General features: G+C 35.0%; 1 protein-coding gene and 1 long non-coding RNA gene across 2 annotated transcripts; both read left to right on the plus strand.

The window, feature by feature from the left end:
- The first annotated feature begins 9,898 nt into the window (after window positions 1-9,898).
- Window positions 9,899-18,043, plus strand: LOC104232773 (kinesin-like protein KIN-14I). Its single transcript, XM_009786045.2, has 19 exons — window positions 9,899-10,556; window positions 10,714-10,880; window positions 11,043-11,186; window positions 11,371-11,601; window positions 11,695-11,763; window positions 13,385-13,453; window positions 13,739-13,816; window positions 13,945-14,061; window positions 14,158-14,239; window positions 14,333-14,428; window positions 14,519-14,692; window positions 14,850-14,956; window positions 15,042-15,220; window positions 15,418-15,576; window positions 15,677-15,930; window positions 16,030-16,193; window positions 16,294-16,473; window positions 16,958-17,448; window positions 17,638-18,043. Exons 1-19 carry the CDS (start codon window positions 10,448-10,450, stop codon window positions 17,762-17,764), a joined length of 2,997 nt encoding a protein of 998 aa, XP_009784347.1. The 5' UTR covers window positions 9,899-10,447; the 3' UTR covers window positions 17,765-18,043.
- Window positions 18,044-19,071: 1,028 nt separating this feature from the next.
- On the plus strand, window positions 19,072-20,780 carry LOC104232774 (uncharacterized). The gene is made up of 5 exons (XR_712426.2): window positions 19,072-19,442; window positions 19,536-19,631; window positions 20,192-20,263; window positions 20,383-20,444; window positions 20,538-20,780. It is a non-coding gene; the product is annotated as an uncharacterized lncRNA (long non-coding RNA).
- The last annotated feature ends 4,470 nt before the right edge of the window (window positions 20,781-25,250 follow it).

A 25,250-nucleotide genomic window follows, 5' to 3' on the forward strand; every position in this document is an offset into this window, starting at 1 on the left:
AGAGCTGATTCCGCCCCCCTCCCTCCACCGACTCGGGAGGATTTGAGCATGATTATATGCCCTGGTACTGTGGCGTTACCTGATTTTTCGTGGGGAACCCCATTCACCGAGCTGGCGGTCGGTACGTTCCATACGCCGGGAGGCACGAGGCACTGGTATGTTATTTGGTATTCTTATTTATAACTGTGATATAACATTCTGTAATTTATATTTTACATGTTGTGCAGGATAGTGGTCTACATTTAGTCCACCAGTTGGGATTGCAGATGTAGCAGTATGCGGCGATCCTATAGTCGCTTTGCAGGAGTATGGTCGGCAGTTTACAGAGCTAGCTACCCGGATACTGCATCGAGCCAAAGAGGACAAGCGCTTAAAGCACCATCTGCTTATGTGGTGCTAGAGAACTACCATCGGGATAGGCATGTCCCACGCGCGAGGGGATGGGTACGAGGAAGGGCTGTCCCACGAGGTAGGGGTGCCCCACGGGGTCGTGGGGCCCGACGAGGAGGTAGTCCCCACAAGGGGGCATTGAGGCAACTGTTGAGCCACCTGATGAGGATGTTGGAGATGATCTGTCGGGTTACCTCCCTCAGCCAGACGAGCATCCTAGTAGCATGCCGTCGTACAGCCTTTAGCTGACGCTACTAGCATCGCAGCTGACCCCATCAGATCCATTGTTGATCACGGGCATGAGCATTGCCGGATATTAGGATCAGTTCTTTTCAGGCCCAAAGACCGCTACTGAGGATAGGCCGACCCGAGATGTGGATGGTGGGCACCGGCTGAGTTTTGGCTCATCGTCGACGGGTGCTGTGGATCTTTCACAGGCGCAGGTATGTTTGTATTACTATTAAATTTAAATTTGTTTTTATCTCATTGATTCGCCATAAATAAATTTATAATTTTCTTATTAAGGCTTCATCCCAGCCCGTCATGGAGGTCACTTTGTGTAATGCTGAGCAGGACCCCACAGATGATTATATTCAGGAGCCCGATGAGACCATGGTAAGAATTTGTTTTGACTTAACATGTATATTACTAATATATATTTTCCTATACTGAGCTGACTTATTATTTTGTAGGTTGCTGATGGACCGATGACCCCTTCTACCGATCCTTCCAGCACTACTGATGATCATGCTGCAACACATCCTAATATAAAGAGGCGATGTGATGAGGATGATCCTAATAGCGTATCCGGGCGGGAAGGGATGCGCCTCAGGCCAATGGCTGCATTGAAGCACACAGGCTGTGGGACACATTGATTTTCTTTTTTTGTCTTTTTATATACACTATGTAAATATTATTTTATGTAAATAATAACAACAATATTTTATGTTTACATAATATGCGCATTATGTTTTAATTTCCCCATTTCTTCTTTATTTTAACACTACAACACAAACATAAACATAGAAACTTAACATAATTTAAATGCAATACAACTAATGAAAACACATGACACGGAAAACATAAAGATAAAATGTTATACTCAACACATACATGTCATACATTAGTCACCACTGCCTAATATTCTCTGCTCCAACCACTTAAATTTTTCTTCCAGCTTATTTTTTTCTTCTTCAACCTCTTTGAGTTTCTCCTTCAACTCCGCAACTTCTCGTTTGTATTCTCTTTCATATTCCCACTATTTTTTGGTTAAATCATGAAGAAACTGCAAAGATTGTTTGTAGCATTCCTGATGACAGGGTTCATCAATCCATACCTCAAAATTGCAAAAAGATTCGTCGGGAACCCTATAAAACTTGTGTACACACATCCAGTAGCGGCATCCAACTTCACCATCAACCCAACAATCTTTCATGATGCATTTTTTGCCGCACTCGCACCTTGGTACATAAAGACGTTCAGACATTTGTTAAAGCATAAAAAAACCTTGCTTTTACGGAAAGTTTTACTATTGGTTATTGTTAAGCGCAGAAAATAACTAGAATGCGCCCGTTATTTATAGGCAAGGCAACACATAAAACGTAGTATTTAACCGCGCTATATATATTCACGCAAAATGTAGTATTTAACTGCGCTATGCTTGGCCTGTTAAAGATTTTTTTTGATACAAAAAAACTTTTTCGTAGTCGTGCAGCTTTTCAGAATGACAAGACAACACACAAAACGTAGTATTCAACAACACTATATATTCACACAAAGCGTAGTATTTAACCGCGCTATGCTATGCGTGTTAAAGATTTCGTCAGATACAAAATAGCTTTTTCTCAGGCGGGCAGCTTTTTTAGTTCGACAAGACAACACACATAACGTAGTATTTAACCACGTTATATATATACACATAATGTAGTTTTTAACCGCGCTATGCTATGCGTGTACCGATATATATAATCACATACTCAAAACATAAAACACACTCACATACTCAAACCCTAAACTATGGATGCCTCTTCCTCTACCAAACGAGCCCTATCTTACTCTTCTACTAGCATTATTGCCCTATCTTACTCTTCTACTAGCAGTGATAATAAAGAAGAGAATCCTCAATTATTTGAAGTGGTTATGACTGATTCACGCATCGACGACAACGATCAGGTAAATTATGATGTCCATTAAACTTTATTTCTTTAACATAAAATACTTTTGTTTCTTATACCTTAACTCCAGAAAATTTATATACATCAGTATTGTATATCTTTATTCAGTTTCATATTTTCCGAAACTTAATAGTAATGCTTTTTTTAAAAGTATATTCCAAGAAAAATCTACAAGCATCTTCCTCCAACATTAGAACACGCGTTTCTTCACCATCGTGGCAAAGAGTGGTATGTTAATATGAGCGTTGGTGATCAAAGAAGGTTCAAGGTAGGCTGGAGACTTTTTGTGTTGGAGAATTTTATCAGGCAAGGTTTCATCATCAAATTTACGTTGGTTGATGTTTCACCACTGGGTGCTATCTTTAATGTTCAAGTTAAGGGAGACAGATATCCTGTTTGTACTAATCCGTTTTTCACTTTCTACTAGGATGTGTTTGTGTTAATTAATCCTTTTATTATCTTTTATTTTCATGTATGTTGCTTTAGTGATGGTTGTTGTGCTTTTTTCTCTTGAAGTATTATGTTATGAAATTTCAATCTTCATATTGGTCTTCTTTACTAACACCAATAAGTTAAATATTGGAACTATCATATCATCATCCCAATTCAAAAGGTCATGTTCCAATCTGTTCAAATCATACTTACCAAGCATAATTTTTATTTGATACATCTTGCAACATAAACAAAACAGTTACTTAGTACAACATATTATATTATTTGATAGTTGGGCACATTAGAAGAACACCCACCACGAGCTTGATTACCACCACCACCCAAACCAACTGAAGGATCTTTTATGACAGTCATGTTCTGTTTGCGAGCATATGCCATATTTACGTGCATAAACGGTATTACCAACATCCATTTGGTTCCATATACGTGTTCTCATTTTCACTTGTAGCTTGCACAAATAGTCCTTGTTACACAACATTTTAAATGGTTCCGGCGGCCAATAATGCTCAGCACCCACTGGCTGCAACTGCCCACTATATGTGTTTATGTATGCAACAACACTGTATTGCCTATCAACATAGTTGGTTGGCCCTAAACCTGTTTGTTGAAAGCACTTTATGGCATGTGAGCATGGCAAGTGGTAGATAGTCCATTTTCCACATGAACACAACCTGCAGGCTTTATTTATGGTGTGTATATTATTCCCTCCGTGTTGATAGATATCGGTGTGAACTTCAAAAACACCCCGGTCGTGATCATACTGTAAGTATGAATGCCAATGTGCTCGCCTCCTGTATTTCTCAAATCTTTTCATCGGTATTGGCATAAATTCAACACCCCTCTCCATCAATTCCGATGCACCTCTATGCCTTTCAACAAACCTCTCCGCCATCAGTTTGAATGTCATCCGGACCATGGCAGTGACATGCAATCCACATGCAGACTTCAATAACCCGTTGAAAGACTCCAACACATTTATAGTCAGGGTTCCCCATCGTCTGCCACCATCCGCATGCAATGTCCATTTGTGAAGCTCATGTCGCATCAACCAATGATAGGCTCTTTCATCTAACTGCCGGATCGATTCCATGTGCCTCCTGAATTTGACTACTGGTGATCAGTTGCAACCATCCATATTAAATCATGCAAGTCCTTGTTGGGATATTTCTTCTAGAAATTAGCCTTCAGGTGCCTCACATAGTAACGGTGATATGCATAGGGTTCCTGTCATTTGAGCAAATGCTCTACAGAACTTAATATACCACCATACCAATCAGATACTAGACAAATACCTGAACGTTGTTTGACAACGTGCTGCTTCAAGTGGTTCAAAAATAGCGTCCACGTCTTTTTGCTTTCATTTGCACAGATGACAAAGGCTAGTGGAAATATTTGTCCATTGGCATCTACAACAACGACAATCAATAGCTTAATATCATACTTTCCATAGACATGAGTACCGTCTATGGAAATTACTGAACGACAATGCACAAAACCATCAATTGCTGGTTTAAATGTCCAGAAACACATATCTGAATATATATTCCGGTCTTCCTGCACTCTGCTCAAGCTTCCATTTAACAACAGTCCCGAGGTTGAAGTGTTTCAATGCGGCCATGTACCTGGGTAGAGATGCAAATGACTTATCCCAGTTATCATAAATAATTTTAAATGCACGTTTGCGCCCGAGATATGCCTTTCTTTTGGTAATAGTACACCCATATTCCTGGTGGATGGATGTAATACACTCTTTGATCTTGTACCTAATAGACACTTCCAAGTGTGGAATCAGTTAAACAGAAATCAAGTCAACATCCAAGTTGAAGTGATTCCCATTGAATGTGTCCATTTTACAATTGTGGGTGCTAATATGTTTACCCACTTTCCACAACCCTGTTTCCTTCTTACTCGCACGCAACATCCAGTGACAACCCGTAAACCATCTACGACAAACAACCTTGTATACATCCGGACTTAACCCCCATACCATCATCTCACGACACTCTCTTATGTTGTACATTTTACAAGCCCTAGATATACGAGATTTATCGGGAAAAAACATGCCCTTTGCCAGCATCGTTGGTCTAGACTCATCCTATATTGCAAACCGAATTTCGTCAAGATCCCTTGTGAGGATATCCGCATCCGGCATACTTGGCAAATTATCAGGTAGGGAATATGCCTTGAATGAAACGGCACGTGGGACTCGTACACTCTTGGCCTAATGGGAGGTGGAGCATGCTCCCTCGTCAGCTCAGGTTCGACATTCACTTCATCCTCATTTATCACCCTCGTCAGGGAAGGGTGTGTCATCTCCAGACTCATCGGCATTGTTTTCATAATTACTATTATCTTTTTGACTCTGCGCATCTGCCAAATCCCAAGTAAATACATCGTCTACGGGCAACTGAGTGAAGTTAAGACCATCAAGTTGCTCGTTTTCACTGCACAAACAACAAAATGATAAGCTACTCAAATTGATAAATACTTAACATATAGCTATATCACTTCACTTACAAGTCGTAATGTGTTGACATTCCATGATGGACATTATCCTGTTGGTGATGACTCTCGGATGGTCCACCGTGATCCAACACACCAAAACTATGCATATTCCAACTGGGCATGGGGTCATAACTTGTAAAGTTCATATATGGACGGTACCCCCCGTGGAATATATGAGTGTTAATACAAATTCAATACAACAAAAAATAAACATCGTAACACAAAGGAAAATTGAAGTTTACCAGTCGTCTTGTGGATTACTTAAAGTAGGAGAGAAATTATTTCCTCGCTCCTCGTTCGCCCATGGAGATAAGTTTAAATCCGGCCAAACTCTTTCGGCCGGAACCTGTTGAGCTACAACTGCTCCAGAATAACCACTCGATGATTGAGGGTTATCACTGATCTGCGCAACATCATTATTGCGAACGTCTTCATGCTTCACGTACATTTCCAACATTTTTATCAAAATAAGTTCCCAATATTTATCCCGAGTCCCCAAAAAATCTCTCAAAGTTTCATCATCCTCGATGTTAAACTCAGTGTAACAAGCGACACCTTGCGGAGTCACAGAATACGAATATCTTTCGGTTATTTTATGATTCACCAAACGCTTGCTCAACCTCATTTTATTGCATAACAACGGTACCGGTCTATCCTACTCTATTGCAAGTGGCAACTTAACATGACTATATGGAGATAAACTATTCACTGAGTTATTTGCCACCACAACTTCACCCCCTCACCCCCAATATAATGAAACCCTTACTTTTCGCTCTTTAGACATTATGAAAAAAGCTTGAGAATTTAACAACAAGAAAAATTTATCACTAAGTTGGAGAATTTCTGAATGATTTTTCTCAAAACCCTTAACGCCTTTAAATAAGGCAATGCCCAATCCGGGGAGGAGGGGGGGGGGGTCAAATTTTTGGAAGTAAACCGCGGTTTAAAAGGGCGTTTTACATATTTGAATTATTGTTATGTCAGCTACGCGCAGAAGAGTTATTGGTGGGCCCACAAAATACATAAAACGCGGTTTAATACCACGTTTAATGCCACGTTTTATATAAAATGCGGTACTGAGCCATGTTTTATATAGTTGTCTTTTCAGCTACTAGGTAAAACACGGTATGCTAAAGCATTTTATATAAAGCGCGGTTATGAACCGCGTTTTATATAGAAATATAATTTTTTTTTACACTCAAAAAAAATTTTGAGTCCAAAAGAACCACATTTAAGTTCGGACTCATACAGAAGCATGTTTCACATTAAGCAATTCAGCATTGGATTCTGATTGACACACTTAATGCTCTAGTTTTTATCTGGTGGCAAATTTTAAACAATTTATCTATAACTAAAAATTTCACAATACTTTCGTACAAAAACTTATGATTTGTAATAACTCATGTAGTTCTTAAATACAGGAGTAAACATAGTTTTAATTTAAATGCATAAGAATTTGATACCCAAATTCATACTGGAAATAAAAAATCTAGCGATTCCTTTGGATAGGAAAGTAGTTAATAATCAAATAACTTGACTAGGAATAGTAGCAAATATTTGAAATCCTTTTTGAATGTAGTTTCGGGGGGAAATGAATTCTCAACTACTGCATTAGATGTATATTTAGGTCTTTGGTGGGTTAATAATAATCAGTCGTATTAAGTTGTTTCGAAGGTGACATATTCATCGTTTTCTGTTTGCTGTGCTGCCAATTTTTGAAATTTCAAATTGCACAATTTATAACTCTATTTATAATGTGAACATGCATTTCTACAAAAGCTAAGACTTTTCGCTTCTTCTTTGGCTAAATAGCCTGTTAAACACTTGTACTTATTTTGGTTTGTCATCTTGATCCCTATACGCTACAAAGTTTCATCTAGACAATTTTAATTTTACAAAATTTATATTTTAAACCTATCTGACCGTTGACCAAGCTTATATGACATCTATTTTGCTGAGTCAGATAATTGCGCCGTTACACACTCTTAAAAGGGCGTGCATCAATTATTTTGATTTAAAAAGTTATTATAAAAATCATAAAAAAAAAGAAACAATAAAATACAGAAAAGCAATTTAAAAAATTCCAAAGACCCTACCCCTTCCGTAATCCTTCCCCCCATTCCCCTCTTTCTATCTTCTTTCTTCCCTATTCATTTCCCTTCAAAATCCTTCATTCTGTTCCTCTTTACTAAGCTTTGATATTAAACAAAATTGTCAAGATCAAAATACTTCACTAATTCACTTTTAGATCCCCTGCTGGTCTCCTCCTCTTCCTCTTCCTCATTCTCCATTTTTAATTGTTGTCAACCACCATCAAAATTAAAGTTCTTCATCGGCCGTCATGAAACATCAATGAGTTTTTGAAGGATAATATGAAGTTTTTTTTTTATTGTTTTGGCAGGTTTTGGGTGAGAGTAAAGGCAAGAAAGAGAAAGAAAATTTAGATCTATTTTATCTTTATTTGACAAATGTTCTCTAGCTAAAATATAATCTCAGGAATAAAACTTTAATTTTCCGGAATAGAAAACCAGATCTATTTAATATAAATCATCTAGCTAAAATTTAATCTCAGGAATAAAAAACCAGATCTATTTAGAGAAAGGTTTTAAAAAATAGGATAAAGGAATAGATGATGTGGCATATTTTTATCTGACGTGGATTATGATATAGAGCGATTGAGAGACAAACACTGTTAGAAGGGTTTGAAACACTCGTTTTAATAAATTAAAAGTATTTAGATGAAACTTTGTGGAGTAAAGAGACCAGATTGACAAACCGAAATAAGTACAAATATCTAATAGGCTATTCTACCTTCCTTTAATAGAGTAGAATTGAATAATTATTGAGAAAAAGAAGAAAACGATACTCGACACTTTTGAAAATATAGCTGTTGCTTGATGCTCTTGGCAGAGGCGAATCTAAAATTTTTAGTTTATGGGTTCCTACATCAATTTTAAATTAATATATTATAATAACCAGACTAAAGAACTGAGTTCCCAACTAAATATTCTTATACATTAAAAGATTTTCTTAATACAAATACGGGATCTAGCCAAAAGCTACTGGGTTCCCGGGAACCATACTCACCCCTTTAGATCCGCCCCTGGCTATTGGTATAGCAAGTTTTGCTCTAACTTTTCTGTAATTTAATTTATTGTTATTATGACTATTATTATTATTATTATTATTATTATTATAATTATTTTACTTTTTTGCCTTGTCTATTACCACATCGGATTCTTCTAAATTGGGGTACGAATCTTATGAAAATGGAGGAGCCCAGCAAATCACCATCTCTACTCAAAAAAAAAAAAAAATATTCCTTCCCCATATATAACTTTTGACATCATAGCCACCTTTATTTGTTGTCATCATACCAAATTTAAAGTATATTTATTCGTGTGAACGACAAGACTGATTTTTTATTAAATTACTTGTACAAAACTGACGTTGTAGCCTCCATACTAATTTTTTTTTAGAAATGTATCAAGTTACGACTTTATCTCAAAATGTTGGTGATTTTTCCTTTTTATTTATTTTTGTAAAGCACAGACCGACTGTCTTGTGAAACAATTAAATTTAATTATCGAGTAGTTATAATTCAAACTAGAATACCACTAGTTCGAATCTAGTAGCTTTTTTAAGCATGGACGGATCAACATCTTTGATACAAGATGTCACATACACTTTAGGGGTCATCTTGTTAATTGTAGCAGCATAATTAATCTCAACATAAAGTCTCACATAAAATAATGTAACATTTGGTTGGGTGCATAAGAAATAGAAAAAATGATAATGGCTTACCTAGTGCATCATTTGTTAGCGGTATCGTTTCTATTTAATTATATAGGGATTTATATATTAGTTTATGCGGAATAAAATATGAAATAATAATACATATATTAAGAAAATGAGAATTAACTAATTAGAGACAACAATGCCCCTAAAGTAAGTAATTTTTTATAATAATTTTTTTTATTAATCACCACATAATAGTCCCTTTAATATTAATTAACACATAAATAATTATTGCATTATAATTCTGGCATAACGAGCCACCTTGAAGAATCAACTTTATTATCATTATATTTCTGAGCTCTTTATGGGAATTTTTTTCTAGCTTCTTATCTTCTTTAACTTGTTTCTGTCAAGTTCATATTTTGTAGTAAAAGGTTAGGCCTAGTCCTCCTTTTACAGGCAACTCATAATCGCGACTCGGTTTGATTAATACTTAAACGTAATCTTAAAATTATATATTTATATTAAAAAAATACTATGTAATCAAAAGAGTAGTTGCTGCAATTTTTTCAAGGCCATCTGTTAATTGATTCAAATATTTAACCACCTGCTGGACGATAAGAGTCGTACAACGCGCTGTGTAAGCACTAAAAATACCGTTTTTAGAAGGCAACAGAGAGAGTATGGTTTCAATTTGGGCTCAAATGAGGCTCGGGACTACGTGGCTCTAAATTCTACAAATTCAAAGCAGCAAGCAGTCTTTCACTTACTCCTCCTATAAAGCAAAAATAAAGCGCTTTTCTTGCATTTCGTGGGGAGATGTGGGCAAATAAAGCAGAAAAATAAAGCGAATCAAGCAAACCAGCACCAGAGTCCATAACACACCACTACTACTACTACTACTACTACTTCTTAGTATCTTCGTGTTCAGTTTACTAGGGTTCACATTGTCTATACAAGATTAAGATTACATCAAAATTGTACCTTTATTTACCTGTTTATCCTCTCTGACCTTTATTTTACCTTTTTCCAATCAGTTAGATCTTGTTTCTGAACACTGAACTTGGCTTCTTTCAAACAATTTACCACTTGGGTTTTTTCTTCGTTTTTGGTACAGTTGAGAATTTTGATGTTTAGGAATTTATAATCAAGAAAAGGTAGTTGTTTCTTTGCTTAAATAAATAAAAATGGCGGCCTATGGAGCATTGTCTGAGGTAGAGGATGTTCTTCAGCAGCATGGCAATAACCCATCAAAAAATCTTGATTTGGTGGATGCCCGTAAAGCAGAGGAAGCTGGTAACTGATTTTTTTTTTGTGTCTTTTATTTTGTGGATGATAATAAGTGTGATTAGGCTAGAGATCCATTGTTACTAGTCTGTTCATGTAATTTAAAAAGACGCATAAATTGGGAATTTGTTTTACTGTTTCTGAATTTGTGATGTTTGAATTGTAGCAATAAAGAGGTATCAAGCAGCAGCATGGCTGAGGAAGATAGTTGGAATTGTGGGAGCTAAAAATTTGCCAGCTGAACCTTCTGAGGAAGAATTCAGGCTTGGTTTAAGGAGTGGAATGATCCTTTGCAATGTACTCAATAAAATTCAACCTGGAGCTGTGCCCAAGGTAATTTCAATAAAGGAAATCAACCAATCTTTTAATTTTCCCTCAGCCATGTATTTGGAGATTGATCATTCAAAAAGGAAATTGCAAGTTAGACCTATTTGTTGGCGGCCTTGAATTGTTGTTTTTTCCAGATTGACCTTTATCATTGATCAACTACTGCAGGTTGTTGAAAGTCCATGTGACTCTGCAGTTATCTCAGATGGAGCTGCCCTTTCTGCATACCAGTACTTTGAGAATGTTAGAAATTTTTTGGTTGCTGTGCAAGAATTGGGGATTCCTTTGTTTGAGGCTTCTGATCTCGAGCAGGTAAATTGTTAGTTCATTTGATGGGAGCCAAAGTAGTTTATAATTATAACTGGGAATATCTATTTCCGGTGTCTTCATACCTCTCATACTAAATTGAGTCCTAGTTTAATTGTATAGGCATTCTCATGACTTACTGGAATTTCTATAAAATATGTGATAAAGCTGCATTCTTGAAAATTATCAGGGAGGAAAATCATCAAGGATTGTGAATTGTGTTTTGGGACTTAAATCTTACAGCGAATGGAAGCAAGAAGGTGGTACAGGAGTCTGGAAATTCGGTGGAAATATAAAATCCAATGCATCTGTGAAACAAATTGTGCGGAAAAATTCTGAGCCATTCACAAGTTCTTTGTCAAGGAATATGTATGAGAAACCTATAAATGGTGCATCAATTGAAGCTGGAAAAAACAAAACGGTAGGTAAGCTCTGCTTGACTGAAAAAAGCATTGCATGCATTGAGAATAATGAATTCAATGAACAATTCATTAATCAAATCTTCTCTTTACAGGCCAGCTCTTCCTTGAGCATGCTTGTTCGTGCAATTCTAACTGATAAGAGGCCCGAAGAGGTTCCTAATGTAAGTTGAAATTCATCAAGCTTGATAAACTTTCCTTTTAGATTTTTGTAGTGTAATGCTGAAGCAATTCTACTCAGCCCTCGATCTTCTTGCTCCTACATCATTTTTCTTCAAAGTACTTTCACCTGTTCACTCTTTTCAGCTAAAGTAGGTAGTGTCAAGCAAGAAATCAAGTGAACTTATAGCCTGTTTGGCCAGGAGAAATCAGCTTATTTTGAGAAGCACTTTTTTCAAAAGTGGTTTTGAAAAAAGTACTGGTTTTGAAAAAAGTACTTTTGGAGATAATCAGTTTGTGTTTGGCTAATCAGTTTGAAAAGCATTTTTGAGAAATAATTTGTGTTTGACCAAGCTTTTTAGAAAGTGTTTTAAGTGTCAAATTACGAATAAGGACATGAATAGATTTACTTAATAATTAATATTATAAGTAAATAAATAATATCAAAATTTTGTTATTACATGCAATAATTAAAAAAAATTATTTTATTTAAGTAAAATATGAAAATAAAATTAAAAAGTACTTAATTCTTTTAATATAAGTTAAATATATTAAAATTCCTTCAACAAATATAAAAGCATTCACCCCTAAAGTCACTATATATTAGAAAGTTTTCCTAAAAATAAGAAGAAATATTTATAAATTAATATCCTAAGTATTAGGTTTAAGGGTTATTTTGGTATATACTATATTTTGTTAAGGGTATTTTAGGTAAGAAGAAAAGCCAAAACTGCTTCTGCTTTTGCTTTTGGAAAGAAACTACTTTTTTCTGCTTCTGCTTCTTCCCAAAAACACTTTTTTCCCCAAATAAGCTTGGCCAAACACCTCAAATTAGGAAAAAAAAGTGCTTTTGGGAAAACAGGCTATTAGACTAGCAGGAAAGCAATCAAGTGAATTTAGACTAGTAGGAAATTGTTAGACGTTGTACTAGCCTGAGGATTTTAGACTAGTAGGAAATTGTTAGACGTTGTACTAGCCTGAGGATTTAGTTCTTGTAAATGTTATTTCCTTGACATTGATTTTACTTGTGGAGTTAATTATTCTGTCAGTGAAATTGGAGATGGCAAGTTAATTGATGATAAAGTGTGTAAGGGACCTTTTAACTCTGGACCTTGTCCTTGTTAGCTTGACATCTAAAAAAATGTTGAACATCTTCATTCTTGATCTTCGTGTAAACCACATGTATTTTTTCATTTCACAAGTTTGGTATCTTTTGGTTCCTCGTCACTGACCTTCTGCATTTAAAGCAACGTACATGATTAGCTCTTCAAATATGGTTGATTCCGCTATATTCATATTCTATGATGCCTTTAAAATTCTTTTAGTTTGTCCTCCGGTATTGTCTTAAGTCATAACAACTCATGACCATCAAGTGCTGCACCCGAGATTTTTTCGCTAATATGTTAACTAGTAACTAGAAAAAGCAATCTCCATAGTCTTTTAGTTTAGTGATAGGAAATCTTTGGTTAACCTAATATATGATATGCCTGTTGTGGTAGAATTTTCTGCAGATTCCTGCAGTTTACCACCTGTAAACTGTTGGCGAGGTATTAGCTATTATGTGTAATTGTACTTGGTATCTAGTGCCATTTGTTCTAAAATCCATCAACGTTGTGCATGCTACAGCTTGTGGAGTCGGTGTTGAATAAGGTTGTTCAGGAATTTGAGCATCGCGTTGCAAGCAAAATTGAACTGGTTAGTTCATCTTTCATCTATCTGCTGAATTACAAGATTATTCATTTGTTGAAGTTGGATTATCTGCTTCCTTAGTAGTAGTCACTGTTGATTCAGTTCTCTGTTTTCTCTTTCCCTTTCTATGCTTGTATAAACACCTTTTTATTTCAATGCGCCCTTTGATTTCTTCTTACAATAACTACTGTTACACTAATAAAAAATAGTAGAAGAGTATCTCTACTTTTTTGATGTTATCTATATGCATCGTCTTATGCTCTGACATACCATTTAACATCCTTCCATCAGAGTAAAGCAACTACAGATGATTCAACTGGTTCTTGTGGTAACAAATCCACCTTGAGATATACTTCTGACAGTGCAAAGGTGATGTATCTAATTTTTCAGATCTTGCTGAAAGAAACAATTCACTTGTTTTTAATCAGAAAGTATCATTTCATGTCAAAAGATATGATACCTCATTCTTGCAAATTTTTTCTTCCCTTCTCAATTAGGTTGACCAAAGAAATGTGATCATAGAGAAGAAAGAGGACTCCTTGCCAAATGAAGAACTTGAAAGAAGATACATGAAGCAATACGCCATTGTTGACCAACAGCAAAGTGACATTAAGGTAAGAACTGAAGATTGCCGGGCACGATTAGACCCTCGAACAAGGAAAAAACAATTTCTCCGCTAAACTCTTATGAGCTTTAATGTCCTATTGTAGAACCTGAAGCAAACTCTTTTGACTACCAAAGCGGGTATGCAATTCATGCAGATGAAGTTTCATGAGGAAATGCATAATATTGGTAGGGATATTGCACAATTCTCTATTTTTTTTTTGGTTTATGTGCATTTATTGAAATGAGTTTGTTTCCACCTAATTATGCCTTGCACTATAGGCATGCACATAAATGGCCTAGCTCATGCAGCTTCTGGTTATCATAGAGTTCTTGAAGAAAATCGCAAGCTTTATAATCAAGTTCAGGATCTTAAAGGTAACATTCTTATATATTAGACCATCATTGTGTCTTTCTTCATCTCTTATTCAACCATGAACTGAAGGTTGTCTGTTTTTGCTCAATTAGGAAGCATAAGGGTTTACTGTCGAGTAAGACCCTTTTTGCCCGGGCAATCTACTTGTGCTAGTTCTGTGGATCACATAGAAGATGGCACCATTACAATAAGTGTTCCGTCAAAGAACGGAAAAGGGCGAAAGTCTTTCAACTTCAATGAAGTATTTGGATCCTGTGCTACTCAAGGTAAATGGCAAACATAGAACAGTATAGAATGTTGCATCCGTAATTATTGGTAAAATGACATTTGTGTTTACCTTTTATAAAAATTGGCATCTATACTTTTAATTATGTTATCCCTCAACTTTCTTCAGTGGTTTTTACTTGTCTTACTTTTTGGCAGGCGAGGTGTTTTCTGATACACAACCACTGATAAGATCAGTTCTTGATGGCTTCAATGTCTGCATTTTTGCTTATGGCCAAACAGGATCAGGAAAAACCTATACAATGGTTAGTTAAAGAAAAATATTTCCATTTTAAATAAAATCATATTTTCTTTGTTGTATGTGCTAAGAAGCTCTTTTGTTATATTCAGACGGGGCCTAAGAATATCACAGAACAAAGTCAAGGAGTAAACTATAGGGCTTTAGGCGATCTATTCCTTCTCGCAGAGCAAAGAAAGGATACCTTCCACTATGATGTGTCTGTACAGATGATCGAGATATACAATGAGCAAGTTAGGGATCTCCTAGTTTCTGATGGTGTAAACAAAAGATATCCTTCTCAATATCTTGTGACTTATGTTTTGATGATCTTTACTATTCCTCTTCTGCATATTGAATGTTTTGCATCAACAAACATTCTTATATTCAAAACTTTTAAGTAACCTTAAGCTATATGATTTTATTATTACACATGTTTATTCTAGAGCATCGTGCTTAAGCTTCCTGAGTTCCTTAACCCATAATTACATTAGAAATCCGTAGTGCTTCTCAAGGACTAACTGTACCAGATGCAAGCTTGGTTCATGTAACTTCAACTTGCGACGTTATTGATCTGATGAATTTGGGGCAAAAGAATCGTTCAGTGGGTGCAACAGCACTCAATGACCGCAGTAGCCGCTCCCACAGGTTTGAATGCAGAACCTTCTGTTTTACTTTCTAGATTCTTTGAAAGAAACTTGTCGTGGAGATGCTGACTCTATCAGTGTATCTGGTTTTGAATGTGCAGTTGCCTAACTGTTCATATTCAGGGACGAGACTTGACTTCTGGAGCTATTCTTCGTGGTTGTATGCATTTGGTTGATCTTGCAGGAAGTGAGAGAGTCAACAAATCTGAAGTAACAGGAGATAGGCTTAAGGAGGCTCAGCACATTAACAAGTCTCTTTCAGCTTTGGGTGATGTTATCTCTGCCCTTGCCCAAAAGAATGCACATGTCCCATACCGTAACAGCAAACTTACTCAGCTACTGCAAGACTCACTAGGTAGGATATAAGTTTAAATGATGAAATTTGATTGTTCTTGCGACTCTTCTCTTTCTGTATAATAAAGATTGGTTTTTTTGGGATGTGACTTTATTGTAGGAGGGCAAGCCAAAACTCTGATGTTTGTTCACATAAGCCCTGAACCTGAAGCTGTAGGAGAAACAATTAGCACACTTAAATTTGCAGAACGTGTTTCTACTGTTGAACTAGGCGCTGCACGAGTAAATAAAGACTCTGCAGATGTCAAAGAGCTCAAAGAACAGGTATTCAATTTTTTCTCCTTTTTCCTTTTATCCTTTCATATTGCTTTTGTTCCGAATCTAAGTTGGTTTGTGCTAAAGAACGATATCGTTGTTTTATCAGATTGCAACTCTTAAAGCTGCCTTGGCAAAAAAAGAAGAGGAGTCAGTTCCCATGCAGCATATAATGAGCAGTCCATGTAACATGCAGCCATCGCCCTTTCAATCTAATCCACAGAAGAGAGAGAAATTGGCCGATTCACACATCCAGAGGAGACCGATGGACGATGTAGGCAATATAGAGGTAGAATCTCTGGACTTGGTTGTCTCTCTAAGTGCATTTGTAGCAAAATGCAAACTCGTGAATGGAAGAATAATTTGTTGAGTTCTATTAGTGTTTCGTGGTGTTTTAGCTCAAACAATAAATAGATAAGGCAATACTTGGAAGCAGTAGCTGAGTCAGGATGTGTCAAAATTTAAAGAAGTAAATACACAAATAAGTCAAGGGGATTCAATACATAGTGTGTGGGGTGTATATATATATATATATATAAATTAATTCTTACCTATCTAAACAACGTAGTTTTCCGGCGAAGAGGTATCAGTTGACACTCCTTGGACTTGGAGCTATGTGGCTCCGCCCCTGCTCGGAAGAGCATGAGATTGGAATATGTTTATACCAAAACTAGAGCGTAAGACGCTGTTAGTAAAGTTTTTTAGGAGCATCCATTTTGATGCATGCGGTTGTAATCTGCAAGAGTTTGCTTTTGACATCTACTAAGTTGCAGGTATCAAGTAATTCTGCTTTCAGACAAAAGACGCAAAGCTTTGACCTTGATGAGTTACTAGGAAATTCCCCTTCCTGGCCACCGGTCAACAGTCCTTGTGAAAACTATGTGGGATATGATAAAGACATGGGCACAGGTGAGTGGGTAGACAAAGTCATGGTGAACAAACAGGACTCTATCAATGGAGTGGGAAAACCCTTTGTATGTTGGGAATCTGAAAAAGGCATGTCTGATGTCTTTGCTCAGAAATATCGTTCGGAATCATCTAAATTATTATGCCAAGAAAAATCGAGTAATCTTTTCCCATTGAGTGACCACTTTGACATTACTCCTGCTGATGATCTTGAAGAATTTGATGCCACGACCAGTGATTCGTCTGAGCCAGATTTGCTTTGGCAATTCAATAATTCCAAACTGAACAGCTTCACCAATGGGAATGAGTCACAGATCCAGAGACCAAATGCAAAGCATGTAAAGAGCCCAGAAACAAGGTATTCTCATTTTCATTTTTTTTTTGTGATTTATTTGCACTTCAAGAATAACATAATAAGTAGTTAATCAATCAATCAACTGTATTTCAATCCCCAAACTAGCAAGGGTCGGTTATAAGAATCCTCAATATCTGTTCTACTCTATTCGGGCTCATTTATCTTTAACATTTTGTTTGCTGACTGTGGCAGGAACATGGTTTACAAAGGAGGGCCTTCGCCATCACGAAAGACAAATGGAATTGGGCACACACCTCTACGGAATGGGAGGCAGGCCGTGCCAACTGAAATGAAGCGAAAAGCAGGAAACAGGAAGTAGGGATGTGAGCTAAGCTGCTTCCAATTCTTTTATTATTATTATTATTATTTTTTTTTCTTTCTGTTATTATGAGAGTGAGTGAGAGAGTTGTTTTACTTTTTCTAACACAGAGTCTTTGGCCTATATGATTTTTTTCACTTCAAAATGTGTATTTTGAGCATGTGAAAGAGGCAATAATTCCATTGCGTGTAATGTTCACATCATTAGATTTGTAGAGTTCCAGTTTGTTGGAAACCTTGGTAAGTAGCAATATGAAGATCCTTAAAGGCTGTTCTACTATGACATTTTTTGGCACATTTGAGGATTCGACATGTACAATTTGCACATATTCGATAGTTTGATTGTCTTCCATTTTTTATAGTAGAAAACCAAAGTTCATTATGAATCCATTATTTTTTTTTTCTTATTCTTACTTTTGTTGATGTCCTGGCTGTACAGATTATAATCACCCGTCCCTTAAGTTAATAGTGGGAAACAATTTTGTCCAAGGTATGTTTAATGATGATATTATTGATATCAATGAAGACAAAAGTAGATTAAAGACAGATTATTAAGAGTTGGGATCACAAGCAAGCAAAATTGAACAAAACTCTGATCTACAAGGGGGGAAAATCAGTAATTGAAATTGCAATGTTCAAGTTCGGATTCCAGTGACCTCATGATCACCGTTAAACTTAACTAGTTAATTAAGTATGTGGCGCGAAATTTCATGTCCTTAAAAATAGTGATCTACTCCCTCCGTTCATCTTTATTTGTCCTGGACTATTCACGCCTCTTAAGAAATAATAATTGTAGTATATATTTTACCATATAACCCCTTATAATGATAGCGTTTTAAAACGTCATGAGAACTAATTTGGGGAATAAGTAATTAATAATAAGAGTAAAATAAGAAAAAAGAATTTGGTTTTCTCTTGATTTAATATAGTGGATACGTAAAAGTGAAAATATATTTTTAGTAAGTAAAAGTGAACGGAGGGAGTAATATGTTTCACAAGGTAATAACCTGTGATTCGTCCTAATTAATTTATTTTGGGTTGTCTCAATTAACTTTTTCACTCACTTAAACCATAAATAAACATATGTACCCAACACATCCTAATACAAATCCTAACAAGGAAGGCTATAAAGTGCATGAAACTTGTGGAAGGAAGGCAGTGACCACATAAGCCCTACCTCCTTGGATCACCACACGACTTGTTACAATTTGTGGGTAACATTTTGTTTCGGAAGTCCAAACATTTGCTAAAAGTAGTATAGTAGTAACATTTGTACTGTCATGTTAAATTTAAGATGAGAAACAAGGTCTAGACTCTAGAACCTTCTCCTGACTCAGCTTCCTTCCACTGCAGGGCCAGGCTCATGTTATTTTTGTGGGGTTCGCAACTTCACTTAGTTTCTCTACCTTTTGGACGAAACACATGATTATATATATATATATAGTTATTAAATTCATTTCTTGCACCCACCAAAACCTTAACAAAAAACAACCTTCTTTTCTTTGTACGCTGAAACCAGGCAGTAGTATAGTATTATATTCACCAAATAAATATCCCCCCCTTTTGTACGCTGAGAAAACGGAAGTTATGTCTAACAACAATGCTACTATTCTGTTCTTGGAATCTGTAAACAAGCCTCAGATTCTGATATTCGCTGTGCTTACAGAAAGCTTGCTCTGGTATTAATTAATTTGAAAGCTAAAATCTTCTTGATCTTCATCTTCTGCATGCAGTGCTTAATTTGTCTTATTAATTTATGTGTGTTGTTAAAGAAATTAAATGGCACCCGGATAGATGGATGAAGAAGGATCCTTGCATTAAGGGAGAAGCTAAACATAGATTTCAGCAAGTTCAAGAGGCTTATTCTGGTATGCATCTCAATATAATCTCCCTCCCCACCAAATGCATTTTACATATATATATCACATGCCGATCGAGTTCATAGTGCTCATTTAATTTTTTGTTCTTGCCTAATAGAATGAATTTGTCATTTTGGTTGCGTTCGCGTCGAGTTCAAAACTGCACGTATGAATCATATACCATGTGATTTGTTTGTGTTCTATAAAACTATTGCACTTCTTTGAAAGTTCACCAATCTAGAATTTTGTCAGTCCTCTTTAATTCGGCCCTCTGTCATGTCATGGGAGTCACATCCGATTAGAGGCCAATTAGCATATAAACGTACGGCCGGGTATATTGAGCCCATTATTTTGGACGGAATATGTAAAATATTACTCAAATTTTGACTGACACGTTAGATATTAAACACATAATTTGTAAAGTTTAATGCGTTAATTAATAAAAATTTAAAGCTTGCATGCACCATCAAATTTAATTAAATATATCTTGGATCTGCCGCTGATGAATAGTGTTCGTCTAAGCGTATATGTTACATTGACCTTGTATTAATTAGTTAATTAATTTGCAGTTCTGTCGGACAAGAGGAAGAGATCACTGTATGACACAGGGTTGCTTCACCTCATGGGAGATCGATGATATAGTCAGTTTCTTTCTTCTTCTGTCTTTCCCATTTCAGCTGTAACTTATATGACTAAACTGTGCTTTTGATGCTGCAATTAAAGAAGTAACTGTATTTTATTGTTACTCCTATGTTAACAGGAATTCTGCGAGTTTATGCAAGAAATGATAACAATGATGAAAGCTGAGAAATCTAGTCTAGGGTATTAATCTTCCTTCAGTTTCTGTTATTTATGAACGTGAACAATACATGTCTTTTTGATGCGATTAAAGAGAATATTTTGTAATTGAAACAGGGTGCGAACACCTTCAAGAGCTGTTATTAGACATGCATGACGGGTGATATTGATGAATCCCTTCAACCAAAGCGAAGACGTGTGTGTATATGATCGATTTCAGCCTCTGAAAATGAACAACCTCTTGGTCTTGGTCGGGAGCACTTCACCCCTTTAATTAGTGTGTCTACATGACGCCAATACAGAATACTCTAACAAAAAACATTACTCGTCCATCTATATATGATCCTTGATTATGTATAATCTATTTTGTTTATTTTATTCCATTTTCCACTCCATCGATATCTTTGTTTAGTTCTAATAGAGAAGGTGATCTACTCTTGCAATTACTCGGTCAATTTTTCCCAACCAAATGTTGGGATATATACTATTAACCATGGATTTTGGTTTGGATATAGTATTTATTATGGAATAACTATTATTTAAGTTTAACAAAATTTTAAATAGATCATATATTCGTCTGTGTCCGTTACTTATATAGTAGATGATTTAGTGTATACAATTTAGCTTACACACGGAAGATTAAATCATCGGTTCTTATAAGTATAAAGATCATGTTCACAATCTAGTGATGGAATTGGACAAACCATCAGGAATGATTGTAGCACAAGATTAAATATAATTTATCTTGATTATGAGAATGGTTTAATTCCGACTTCTTGTGCTAGTACATTTTGTATGTATTGAACGGACCAAGTAGAGATAATTATTTTATAATGACTTAATAAAATAAATTCTCTAGCTATTAAATGTACTTATACTCTTAATCTTGATATAATTATTATTGTTGTGTATATTATTTATTGTTTTGATTTACTAAAAGGCAAGATTCTTTTGTGGGTCAATATGCCTGGTAAATTGGACAATGATGATATACATCGGCGAAGTAATAATTAGTTGATGTAATTCATGTCTCGGTCTAGAGATTGATGATACACCTTTATGAAAGCTTATAAGTTTTCATGTGTAAACCCTGCAGGTGGATTTTGTATCCGCCACATGAAATAAGTTAAGCGAAGGTCTAAAGGAAATAATCAATGAATTAAATTGTCAGTAATTTAATTTATTCGATTAGTATCTGAATCTTAACATGGGGAGTTAAATAATGTTTAATGAAAGAATTTTGAAATTGCACTGAGGAGTGCAGTTGCGAATTTTTAGTGGAATAATTCGTAATTTATTATGGTAGTATTAATTCGGATATTTGGAATTAAGTCTATAATAGGAAGCCTCGTTAATTAAATATTGAGGTCCCTGCTGTGACCGAATAATTAGGAATTAAATGGAATTATATTTCTTGGTGGAAAAGTAAGACCCAACAGGTTTAGGAAAAGGTTTTAAACCCTAAAACCTGTGGCTATATAAAGAGGTTTCATTCCATAAGGAGGCTATGTTTTTATATACAGTTTTCCTAGGAGAAACTCGCCCACACGAGTTTCGCTTATTCCGGTCATTATTCGGGTCACACAGTAGAAGACTGTGGAACTGAAAGATGATCCCATGGACGTTTTCGCTCTTGCTTGGAGGCTCTTTTCGCGGTCGCTGTCACGCTTCAAGAGATAAGTATCGATCTTGTGATTGATTAAAATCTGTGATTATGTATTGTCTATATTACATGCAAGTGATCCTAACTATTTTTGCTTCCGCTGTTCATACCTGTTTTCCATCACCAAACACGTGATAACTCATCTTTTTCTTCTCTTCCATTTTTTCTTCATTTGTCTTCTTTTTCTTTTTGTCCAGAGGGGAATTGAATTACAGTTAAATTGCTTCAAGTGGAAATTAGAAAATTAATCTTCATTGTACTTGCAATCTATTTGTTTCAACCTCCATTTATTTATTTATTTCTTCTGAATTATAGTTTGCAGATAAAACACTACAACAATTACTGATATTTTGTTAGGGGTGTAATAGATGTGCCCTAGATCCAATCTCATATTTGATAATTTGAACATATTTTTGTGAACATTATTTCACTTAAAATATATATGGCATCTGATATTCTTTTATCATAGTTATTATTAATTGCTTGATCAATTTAATAAGGTCCTTGATTAAATTTTGAGACTTACCATCGTGATGGAGATCATGATAATGAGAGTGAAATTTCTTATAATTTAATCCAAATTTGTTCTTGATCATAGGATTATTAATTTAGACATTAGTAATCCGGTTAGATCAATATTTATGTGATCGTCTTTATTGGATAAAGATTAGTTGATCTCATTAATTAAATCACATAGATAGATGATGCATATAGAGATATGGTCATTGAACCGACTCATTGGATAATTTCTAATGGTTAGAATTACCATAAACTGTCAATAGGATATTCTCTTGAAGAATGTGATGTAAGAGTTTCCTTTAACCTTAGATCGTCATAGTAATTGACAAGTTATTTATTGTGCTTTGATACTAGACACCTATGGCCCTAGGGCGATAGTTGAAAGGATATTGGATATGATTAAATGCTTGTAGAATTAGTGATTGATCAAGATGGAATCTGTCAACTCTTGGTAATGAGTTTAAGTTCCATGTTGTCATGAATTATAAACGACCAAAGTAAGACCTTGGCCAGGGCAATTGAATGAAAAGAAGAAAAAAATTTCTTAGGTCATTCAATGGTCGATTATATTTGACATGCACACATAGTTGGTCGCCTATTAGGATTTGACAGTTGAACCATATCCTAGGGTGACTGAGAGCTATAAGGACAGAAGGAAATATTACTTTATTCTTCTACAGGTTCTTGAGAGTAAAATGTATACTTCATGCTATCTGGTCGTTAGGGAGTGTTGCTAGATGCCACCCTTGATTAGTATATTGAAACGGTCAATTTACTACTGGTTTAGTATTAAATCTATGGGGTCGCACACTAACGAGTGTTCTGATCTTTGCTAAAGGATTAATTAACTTATTATTTGACAATTGAGTTAAAGAATTTAATTAGTCAAATAGATAAAGTTATTAGTCCAAATGAAATATTATTATATTCTTTGCTAGCATAGAGGATATAATTAATATTGTGAACAAATTGAAATTTTTTATTTGGAATAGAAATTAAATCTCTTGATTAAAATATATATGTAATATATATTATTAATACTTATTTTATATAAAATATGTTATATAAAATATTAATAAAAATAAAGATTGTTGGAAACTTATTATGTGAAATCCAATTGAAATTTGGTTTCACGTATATAGTCCCAAGAAGGATGTTCGGATAATTCAAGCCATTTGGAATGGGATTTGAATTCTTTATTAGGAGAAACTAATAAGTTAGATTCCAATGTTTGGAATTGAACTTCATGGAAAGTCCATGAAAGTCGTCACTGAAGTTACCCGTTTAGAATGGGATTTTGATTTTCCTTAAAAATATTCCATCAAGTTTATTTTTGGAATAAACTTTTACCTTAAGTAAATCGTTACCTCAACCAAATAAGAAAAAAGGGTTTATAAGTGATGCTATATATAAAAGGTGATGAAGAAAATTTGTGGGACTAAGTCTTGAGAAGAAAAATCACTTTGTGAAAGTGAGAGTGCAATACAAAGCCAAGAGAGAAAATACAATTACAAGAAAAGCATTTCTTGTTCTTTTAATTTGAGTTGAGATTTTTGAGAAAAATTTCAGCATAAATTTTTCGTTCAATTTGTTCGCGGGTTTCATTGATCAAAGAGTTGATAGCAAGGATCGGTCTCGGTGTGGATACACATAGAGTCTTCGCACTATTGAAGAAATTTTGAAACGAGACTCTCTTCACCAGGTATGTCTTAGATCCGATTTTGACATGTAAATAAATTTTAAACACGAACGGATCTTCCTAGGATTGTTATTGTCTTCCGCTGCGTGTTACGAACACATATATGCAATACTATAGTGGTATCAGAGCCATGATTTCTCGTGTCTAAAATTTATTTACGAAATATTTTAAGATTATATTTGAAGAGTTCAAACCATAATACTTTTGTCATGTGCAATAGTCAAATTGTTTGAATACATATGGATTGATATTATTTTATTGTGCATAAAATATGTATACATATAAATTAAACTATTGAGATAGTTCTTAACTTAAATTTAAAATTTTGTATTAGATACGACGGTAATCTATAGTAGGTTATTAGATTCTACTGTTATTTTAATTGTTATTAGTTCATGAGATGTTAATTAATATTAATATTCTGGCATGGATTCTTTTTATGTGATATATATGATAAACATGTTAGAAGTATGTTGGATTTTGTTTTTATGTCACATGCTTGTTCGTTACATAATTTTGAATTGTTACATGTGATGTAAATTAATTTAGGACTAAGCATGTAGACAACTTAAACTAAATTCATGTGCTATAAAAGATGTGATTATCATGTTATTAAAAGTTATTTTAATAACAATTTCCTCCTACTAAAATTTAAGTTCTTTAATAATAAAATATAAGATATTTTATTGTAAAGCTATCCATCAAAATAAATAATTTTATTTGTTTCTTGTTTATAAGGAGCGACCTCACAACCAGGAGACTGTTCGAGAATATGTAAAAATTATTTATTGCATTAGATTTGAAAGAATTGTTTAATTTATACTAGACGCTTGGACTACCCGGGGGGAGTATAAAATTTAATAAGTTCTTTGCCATCAGAATGGTTGAACTCAACTATGCCAATAGGATCGACCTGACTACCAGAGGACTATTTGACATAAAGCTATTT

Source organism: Nicotiana sylvestris, chromosome 9, assembly GCF_000393655.2.
Source record: "Nicotiana sylvestris chromosome 9, ASM39365v2, whole genome shotgun sequence".
Lineage (NCBI taxonomy): Eukaryota > Viridiplantae > Streptophyta > Magnoliopsida > Solanales > Solanaceae > Nicotiana > Nicotiana sylvestris.